General features: G+C 44.8%; 1 protein-coding gene across 2 annotated transcripts in view; it reads right to left on the bottom strand.

The window, feature by feature from the left end:
- Positions 1 to 10,239, bottom strand: part of TRIM55 (tripartite motif containing 55) — a 41,672-nt gene continuing 31,433 nt past the window's right edge. For both annotated transcript variants that reach the window (XM_032610148.1, XM_032610150.1), the window contains one exon: positions 1 to 123. In XM_032610148.1, the coding sequence (XP_032466039.1) occupies positions 1 to 123 (123 nt within the window). The remainder of the gene's footprint in view (positions 124 to 10,239) is intronic.

Below are 10,239 nucleotides of genomic sequence, written 5' to 3'. Positions count from 1 at the left end.
TCATTCATTCAGGGAGTTCAACCAGGAAAAGGAGAAGACATGGCGAGCTGGCTGAGAATCAGCTCCATTCCCACTCCCTGAAGCTGCAGCCTGTCCCTGGAGGGGAGGGTCCTCAAATCCAGTCTGCAACAGAAGAAAATCTGCATCAGAGGAAAAAGAGGCCAGTCCTTTTTGAGTTGATCCAGTCACTTTTCTATTGAGGAGAAAGGATAATAATAATTATATAGGACATAATTATTGTTAGGAGTGGAAAGCAAGCTCAGGTTATCTTGGCTATGACCAAGAGCCATGAAAGGAATTCACACTCATGATCTAAAAAGGGGCAACAGTAATGCATGCCCCTTGGGAAACAGTACAGGCTATTCTACTTCTTTTTTCAAGTCCACTTGTACATGATTTACTGAGATGAAAATAACATTAAAACTAGTAGGAATTTGGGTTTAGAAAAATCTGCAAAATAAATAAAATCCTGATTTAAATGACTTCACTACATCACATGGCATAATCTCTCCACTGCTAAAGTAAGAATTTCTACCAGCATGTGAAGAATATATATATATATATATATATATATATATGTAATTTTTGCAAAACTACAGGCTTAGTTTTGAGCAAATCATGAATAAAGGGACTTTTTTCTCCAGGCAATAAAATCTAATTACTTAGACATTCCTAAAGAGATATCTATCTTTTATAGATACCAGACAGATACAAGTTATGATTTTGAAGTCATTGATCTATCTAATCTCATAAGTGAAATTTATTTAGGATGCCTTGAGTTTAAAAAATAATCACTCAGTGGAATGAGGGACAATCATAAAGAAGTCTTGCTGAAATGCAACTTGATGTAAAAATGCAGACTGCTTACATTGAAGGTACCATGACAAAGAGTTCTTCCTCAGAGGACTACCAAACACAGACTAACATTCTGATGACTTCACTGGTAAAGTTATGCCATGGGATTAGAATGCCACTGATACCAAAGCAATGAGGTAGGCACATGCATTCAACCCAGAAGCCCTGGGTGATGTTACGAAGCTGCTGTATGAATGGACAATACCTGGCAAAGGCGAAGCAGAACTTCAGCAAGTATGTTGTTTTGTTGCCACTCAAACTATTTTCAAGAGAAAAAAAGAGTACTTGTCCTGCATTTTACCAGATTTTACCCTAAGCATATACTGGGTGCTGATGTTTCAAGTTCACTAAAATTTTCCCAAGTCCTTATGGCTTTAGGGTTATCCTTCCCACTGCCATGTCATGCCCTGATAGAAAGTTAAGAAGGGCCATGGAATCATATTAGCCACAGTAGAATAAAACTAAAGCAGGTAGATTTCTATAAAGGAATAGTTGAGACATCAAGTGTGATAGGGCTTTTTTTTTTTTTTTTTTAAAGAAGATGTCGGGGGTAGGAGTTTATTTACTTATTTATTTTTGCTGTGTTGGGTCTTCGTTTCTGTGCGAGGGCTTTCTCTCGTTGCGGCGAGCGGGGGCCACTCTTCATCGCGGTGCGCAGGCCTCTCACTGTCGCGGAGCACAGGCTCCTGACACGCAGGCTCAGTAATTGTGGCTCACGGGCCCAGTTGCTCCGCAGCATGTGGGGGTCTTCCCGGACCAGGGCTCAAACCTGTGTCCCCTGCATTAGCAGGCAGATTCTCAACCACTGCGCCACCAGGGAAGCCCGATTGGGCTTTTTTTAAAAGGCTGTTACTAGCTTCTGTTGGTAATGCGTTAGCCACTTCAATGTCCTTGAAGTTGACATGGAATAAACATCATCCTGACAGAAGCTGGTGCCTATGCACTCGTGCTGAACTCTTCTCTTCCCCATCATAGTCACCTTACTCTCGCGAATCCTGAAAAAACCCAAGTGATCTAGGCATATCATTAATGTGTAAAGTACTTTTCTCTGGCCATTCTGTATGAGTGAAGAGTGAATTCTGCCTAGATGAACAGACCATCAGGCTTCATTTTGTAGCCTCTTTTCCTTGAAGGCAATTTCTAATCTAGAGGAAACTTCCATGACAGTTGTTCTGAAATATCTGAAGGGTGAAACTAGAGTTGGGTGAGGTATTTTCTGCAGAGGGACAGAATCTTTGTGACACTGCTGGTGGCTTGCAAGCCATTTGCGGCTGCTTTTGGAATCTGTATATATTTTAGTGCTTTTTTTAATACTTGAAATTAAAATCTATCTTCCATTTTCAATGTTTTAGCTGTTAATACCCTACAGCCTTCAAAACTTGGTATTAAATAGTTTGGGTTCGCTACTTTTACACTCTCATGTTTTCAGTCAGTTATTAGATTCCAAACAATATGGACCAATGCTGTCTTTCAGAGAAGAAAGGCTGCTGCCAGAGCAGGGGGCTAAGAGCGGAGATTATCCTGAGTATCTATAGGTGATTATACCATCTCCCTGGTTTTACTTATGTGAACTTGAGGACCACCCCGCCGCGAACCATCTCAGCAAGGAAGTTTTATGCAAAGAGGCTTAGCCTGGTTTTGAATTCCAGTTTAACAACTTATTAGCTGTATGACTCGGGCAAGTCACTTAATGTCTCTGAGCCTTAGTTTTCTCTTTTGTGAAATAGAGGTGACACCCTATCTCACAAGGTTGTTGTAGGGCTGAATAAATAAAGTAATGCACCTAAAGCACTTTGCACACGACTCAGTTATTATTAACTGCTTCATAAATGTCCGTTTCCTCCCTCCCTCCTTTCCTTTTCCTCCCTTCCTCCCTTCCTTCCTTCCTCCCTCCCTCCCTCCCTCCCTCCCTCCCTTCCTTCCTTCCTTCCTTCCTTCCTTCCTTCCTTCCTTCCTTTCCTCCCTCCCTCCCTCCCTCCTCCCTCCCTCCCTCCCTCCTCCCTCCCTCCTTCCCTCATTCCCTCCCTTCCCTCCTTCCTCCCTCCCTCCCTTCCTTCCCTCCCTTCCTTCCTTCCTTTTCTTCTCATATTAGCAAAGAGGCACCTCTGCCACACACAAACACCTGGGGACTGTTTGTGAGGAACGATATACAACAGCCAAGACGCCCCAGTAAAGAAAGACAATAGTATTTGTGATGCTCATCTTTCCATCGTGTATAAGTTTTAGTTCCTTTGGCATGCTGTAATCATGGTTACTCATCACCCAGTCCAGTGTGCCTCCACGTGGCCCAACTTTGTATATGGCTCTCTCATAAAGGAAGAATGAGTTAAAATTTTAGAAATCTTTCTATAAGCACAGCCCATTCAATCATAAGCAGACATTTTCCCTACAGCCCTCCCCAAGAGAACTGTATATATGTATTCCTTTAAATAGTTTTCCAAATGCTGGCTCTCCTTCATCACAGGAAGTGCTGTTTCTTGGGAATAATGATGTCTCATTGAAGCTGAACAAAGGACAGAGAATGATAAGCACTGATCTCCTCTACCTGCTTTTGAGTTTGCCCTGCATTCCAGTCTATTCTGAGATGTGTGCCAAGGGGAAGAAGGGATTGTTAGTCCGATATTATTTCTAAACTTTACACACTTTCCTCAGGTAACAAATGAACAAACTTACAACCATCATTTAACACTGCTCTATCAGCATGGGGCTTCAGATACGTTGAGAAATGTGAGTTTTAGTCATAAAGTAAAACCAGGAAATGGAACAGAGAGGCAGAATTTTCCATCTCAACTGGGAGACCCAGTTCAGTCAAGATCCACAGGAGACTAGCTGAAGGGAATGATATACCTTTGCTTAAAGGAAAGACCATTTTTCTCACATGAACATGACCAGAAATCCTGGGTATCCATGAACCAGACTCACTCAGAAACACAAAATCTTTTATTTTCCTTTGATTTATTTCCTGTTACTATCAAATGCTGTTTGAAAGGGAAAAAAAAAAAAAAGTGTCAGATTCTGACGCTAGGCTATCCTTTCCCTGCCCTGAAGAGCAGGTGGTGAGAGTTGCTCCTGCTTAGGGCTGAGTGATGTGTGTAAGCATCATCCTTGTTATGTCCTCGAGAACCATTTCTGGCTGATGGGGATAACGTAGCACGAATTCTGCCGGAGGCTTGTGGCTATCTTTCTCTGTGTATAGGACAGTTCCAGGTTCTGGCCAGTGTTTGCTTGGCCTGAACTGTGCATGGTATTTTGAAAAAGGCTTGAATGAGTTGCAAACATTAAAAAATTAGGAGCAAGAGTGTGGAGAAATAGAAACTCTTGTGCACTGTTGGTGGGAATGTAAACCAGTGTAAAGTAGCATAGCGATTCCTCAAAAAGCTAAACATAGAATTACCGTGTGATTCTGCAATTCAATAAGAATTGAAAACAGGAACTCACGCAGATATCTGTACAACCATGTCTCCAGTGGCGCTAGTCACCATAGGTGAAAGCAACCCAGGTGTCCATCAACGGGTCAATAGCTAAACAAAATGTGGTGTATACATATCATGGGATATTACTCCATCCGAAAAAGGAAGGAAATTCTGACACATGCTACAACATGGATGAACCTTGAGGACGTTATGCTAAGTGAAATAAGCCAGACACTAAAAGACAGATTCAGTACAATCCCACTTACCTGAGGTATCTAAAGCCGTCACATTCATAGAAACAGAAAGTAGAATGGTGGTTGCCAGGGGTTAGGGGGCGGGGGCAATGGGAAGGTATTGCTTAATGGGTATAGAGTTTCCGTTTTGCAAGATGAAAAAGTTCTGGAGATTGGTTGCATGATAGTGGGAATTTACTCAGTGCTACTGAACTGAACACTTAAAAATGGTGGTTAAGATGGTCATTTCTATGTTATGTGTTTTTGACCACAATTTTAAAAACACTATTTTTAATCAGGAGATTTCCCATTAAAATCTGGATTAGCAGGTCCTCTTGGCAAAGCAGAAATTTAGCAACCCAGAACCTACAGGAAGGGCTGAGCAGCACGGTCACTTTGGGCTGGGATGCACTCTCCCACAGAGTTTTCCACAGTGCTCACCACTCCCTTTTGCCTCCCCTGCTGCAAGGCTGTTTTCAGCGGTCATTTGCCACTGTGCTTGTACAGTTGCTATGCTCAAAGTAAGTTAAGAGGAAAGCAAACAATATCATGTATTATATTTGTGCTTCTATCAACGTTTTTTCTTTCACCTCACCTGCTTTTTCATTAATCGTACCTTCTTGGTCTCTAAAGGCACACAAGCTTGTTGCTCTTAACAGAAGGTTAGTTTTTAGTAGGCAGGTGTCAAAGAAAAGAGAGGATAATACTCAGTGGAGTCTTTGGCTTGATTTTTATGCTAAATGGGATGAATATTTTTAAAAAGCCAACATGCTTCTTGTGGCGATATTCTTGACAATCAAAGCGTGGAACTGCCTTCGGCGTTTCACTGAGGCCAAATGTGTCCCTGGACACTTAGCGCAGGGGATATAACTGGGTGCCGTTTTGGAGGAAATGCTCTTGTTTGGGCTTGGGGGCAACACCAGTAGCCCCCTTTACCTAAATGCGGCCCGGCCCACTTGATTCACTGACTGAACAAAACGAAACAGACGCTTTCCGGATATTCACTCTGGCATAAGACAGGGTAGCCACATTTATAAGAGGCATTATTTTTTGCTAGCCTAAAATAAAAGAGTGAGCTGTGTGCCAGGTCATTTTGATGAGTAACCAGTGCCCTCAGGCTGCCTCTAAGCTTCCCAGGGCCTCTGTAAGGTGCCAGCCTCAGTCCTTCCCCAAATGAGCATCGTGTACACCACCCGCGATTCTGATCCATTACAGTGTAACTGTCCTGCTTTCCATTCCCTCAGGCTTATCCAAGTGATAGTAACTGATTGGATAAACTGAATTGCAACTGAGACATTAATGGGCGCTGATGGCTCCAGGTCCACCCCTGCCAGATACCATTTTACCTAGAAATGGCCCTGCCTCACCCTGAGGGCCAGGCTGTTGTGGACATGTCAGCCACGTGCCCAGCACGCAGGGAGGTGCTGGGGGCAGTGAGGAAACTGTGTTCAGCCCCACACCTGGGCCCCCCCACTCCTCTCTGCCGCCGTGAACGCCAAGGACAAATTCAACCTGATGGAAGGATCTGGTTACCATGCATGTTAAATGCCAGTCTTTCTAGGTCAATCCAAAAGAAGCCTTGAGCCTCCACAGTGAAAGCCATTTGCCTTAAAGGAATGTGGGTGAGAAGGGTAAGGCTAGACTTGAGGCCACTGAGTGGGCGACCACCAATGTCTGTCCCGCACCTGCTGGGCTGGGTCAGCGAATCAGAGCCAGATGCTGGAAACAGGTGTAAGGAGGAACGCCGAGGTCAAGGGTAGAACGTTTATTCAGAAAGATTCAACCCAAGCATTGGCCTGCTCCCTGCTTAGCCTTCCTGAACCCCAGGCCCTTGGAGAGCTTAAGCATTATGGATTCCAGACTGGAAAAGAGAGTACAGCCAAGACCCTGGGCCAGTCATCAATGCCTGAGAAGTGACTGGGGCGTGGTCTGTGACTCACAGCCAGGGGTCTAAGCCCTGGAAACTCGGCTGGGCAGGTCCATCATGGGCAATCCTTTCACAGGAATGCAGTCATCTCTGCTTAGTGGCAGAGCAGTCAAGGTATGTTAGGAAGGCAGCACGGAGCTGTGACAATACAGCACGCTCTCCGCAGACACCAGAGGAAGGAGAAAAGAGGTACCCCTGGCCCCACCAAATGAGCCCTGGAAGGAAGACATTCACTAAAGAGCATTTTTTGCCCTTGGGAGAATTTACAGTTCTGCACACTGAGGGATGGAAGGGATGGATGAAGGGAGCTGATCTCGGGGCTTCGTTGCCATTAGCTGTCTCCCTCTTGCTAAGTTAGGGAAGATCAGAAACCAGGACTATGAAACGAGAAGAAATGAAACTCACTCACTTTTTCTTAACCTGGAGGAAGATGTGTGGTGTGCTCTCTTTGGTCTGTTTCAAACATGGTGTCTAGGAATTGATGGGGTCGGTGGGGAGCAGGAAGGAGAAGTGAAAATGCTGATATCACAGTTCTGCAAAAACCTACAGGCAGGGCTTCCCTGGTGGCGCAGTGGTTGAGAGTCCGCCTGCCGATGCAGGGAACGCGGGTTCGTGCCCCTGTCTGGGAAGATCCCACATGCCGCGGAGCGGCTGGGCCCATGAGCCATGGCCACTGAGCCTGCGCGTCCGGAGCCTGTGCTCTGCAACAGGAGAGGCCACAGCAGTGAGAGGCCCGCGTACCGCAAAAAAATAAAAAAATAAACCTACAGGCAGCCCTCTTCTCAGGCATGGACCTGACATTGTGTGTCCGGCACAGCGTGTGTGTGTTCTCAGCCTTTCCGAAAGGAGAACAGAATTACAAAGGATGCTAATTAGATCATTAATTCCTCACAAACGGGACTTCTTTGCCTTGTGTGGGGGGAAACAGGCAAACAGGTTTTCAAGAGCCGTGGGAGGCCGATGGTATTGCTGTGCCCAATTCATGGACAAGAAAGCATGGGATGGTTGAGCAACTGGCTCAGAGTAACGCTGTGGGTTATGCTGAGACCATAAACCCAAGGAGAAAAGAGGCAGCGAGTGCGGCTGAGCACGCGAGACTCAGGGCGCAGGCTGACACCACCCCAGGACGTCAGAGACAGGGAGGCAGGTGGGTCAGCAGCCTGGGGTGCAGCTGAGGGACTGGTGCACTCATTTGCAATGTATGTGCACATCACCGCAGGCAGTGGAGGCCAAGAACCGACCTCTCTATGCCCATGTGTCGTGAGTGGTGAGTCAATGCAGAGAACCCCTGGTCACACTATTTTTGCCTCAATCCCATCCACCCAGGTAGAGTGGGGATTCAGCCACTTTTCCTAGATGTGGGCACGGCCTCCATTCTGCTGCACGTACACAGTCCGTGGTGGTGGACAAGGGGTCACTGGGCACCAGGCTCCCAGCTGCTCCATGATTTGGAGCAGGTCACTCATCCCCTGTAATCCTCCACTAAAACATGAGGAGGTTTGACAATTCTTACTGTGCAGGGTTGTTGTGAGGTTCGAATGAGAGAACCTGTCAAAGACCTTGCCCATTAGTTACAGTCATTACCACGTGGCCCTGGTTTCTCACGATGGTGGATTCCTTCTTTGCTTTGTTGGTTGTAGTGGGGAAAAGGCCTGGAAATCACTGAGATACATAAATAAAGACAGAAAAAAATCCACAGGATGTACAACACTAACAAGCGTCTTAGAATCAGAATAATAAACATTTAAAGAATACGGGAAGCAAAACCCAACTAGCTATGTCATAACAACTCCCCCAGTGCCTGCGTTACTGTTTTCAGGAATCGTAGAGCTGTAGGCGCAGGTTGCCAGGGGAAATGAATTCATTACGCTGCTCACAAACAATTTACATTACATTTCTTTAAAACAGATACATCCAGTTTAGCTTCCTATTAAAGGGACTTTTACTAAGGAAGCTATTTGATCCTGAGAAATATAGCCTACAGTTTCAGTATAGAAATTTTTTTTTTTTTGGCCCTTCTAGAAAAGTCCCCAAATTGACAGTTATTAGGATGTCACTTTCCCAGCAGGAAAAAAGGAAAAAAAAAAAAAAAACCCAGAAAGAGAAAATTGCAGTTGCAGGATACAAATGAAAAAGCATTAATAATATTCATATAATAGTCTCATTAAAACTGACTTTTTTTTTGCGGTACGCGGGCCTCTCACTGCTGTGGCCTCTCCCGTTGCGGAACACAGGCTCCGGACGCGCAAGTCCAGCGGCCATGGCTCACGGGCCCAGCCTCTCCGCGGCATGTGGGATCTTCCCGGACAGGGGCACAAACCCATGTCCCCTGCATCGGCAGGTGGACTCTCAACCACTGCGCCACCAGGGAAGCCCAAAACTGACTTCTTTAAATAAAAACCTTACTCCAAAATTTTTTCTGTGTAAAAATGCCTGCATTTCATTATCAGAACTCTTATAATTTCTGGGACTATTAAGTACTGGACAATGTTATGCAGTAACTGTAGGTTAGTCCTGAGTGCTGATTGGTTGTCTCTCTATTTTTACCAAGTGAAATTCCAGCATAGTCAGGGTTCCTGGTTTATCAGCAATTTGATTCATAAGCTTGAATCTCCTAATTTGTAAAACACAAGCAACTGCTCTCAGTAGGGGTTTCTATTTGAAAATAATTTGACACCCTGAATCCCTCAATTCAATTTAGAGAACATAGTTAAATTTTCATTCATTTCAGTTTGTTTTGGAAAATTAAATAGATCATTTCAAAGAACATAGGACCTATAGTCACACTCATGGGAAATCATATTCTTGGTCTCCTGCTTTGTTTTTTAAAACGTTCTGTGAAATTAATCTTGCTCAGAAAAGAAGCTTTCTGGACCTCTAGCCTCAGGCATCTCTCACCTCTCAGTCCCTAGTGGCAGCTGGAGTTGATATTTGCCCTTCAGCTCGGAGTGAATGATTTGGTCTCAAAGGTTATTTGCATGAAAATTATTTTATCTTTTTGTGTGTGGCAGCTCGTGGGGACCCAGAGCTCCGCACACCTGCTTTTCCTTGGAACGTTGGCTATTGTTCATCCCAGTTTAAGAAAATATTAATATTTTCAAGGGGACTGAATCTTGGATTCATGAGAAATTTGCTAAGATCTCGGGTCTGGGGACACATGTATTGGTTTCTGAGACTCTAGGAAATAAACTCTGGGCTTTAAGAATCTTGGCTAGTGCCATGTGTCTTTCTTTCCTCCTTCTTGCCTGCCTTCCTTCTTTCTTCTAAGAAATGTTTTTTATTTTCCCCTGGGAACACCTTTATAACCTCACAGGACAACATTTATAGAACCAGGGTTGGGAACTAAGATGGCCATGGGCTAGTTTTCCTTGGAGATACTTCCCGCACTGGACTCCACATATCCCTTTTGCTATTTTAGAGTGAAGAGCCCAAAGGTGTGGGTAACCCACATTGTCCCTGTTGTTCTGTCTCTGAGCTCACGATATATTCGATAGGAAGCATCTGGGAACACTCAAGACAGGAGGAAGGACCATCTGCACCTTCTTGTCAACACTTGGGTTGGGAACCTAGGACCTTCTCAGCCAAGAGGACAAGCCCAGGGTTGGAAGTCCCTGGCCCAAGACAGAGTGGCCTCTGCAGTTCCATGGAAAGTGGTGTAGCCAGGACAAGGAGTGAACTGGGGCAGAGGCATGTCATTAAAATGTACAGACATATTAGCTCATAAAGCAATTTACATCTAAACTAAAAATAGGGCCCCACAGACCAGTGAAAACTAATCATCAGACTGTAAAGTTCAGCCTTGTCACTTAAA

This window comes from Phocoena sinus, chromosome 17 (assembly GCF_008692025.1).
Source record: "Phocoena sinus isolate mPhoSin1 chromosome 17, mPhoSin1.pri, whole genome shotgun sequence".
In the NCBI taxonomy this organism is placed as follows: Eukaryota; Metazoa; Chordata; class Mammalia; order Artiodactyla; family Phocoenidae; genus Phocoena; species Phocoena sinus.
The sequence above is the reverse complement of the archived record's forward strand: the minus strand, read 5'-3'. Positions and strand labels throughout refer to the sequence as shown.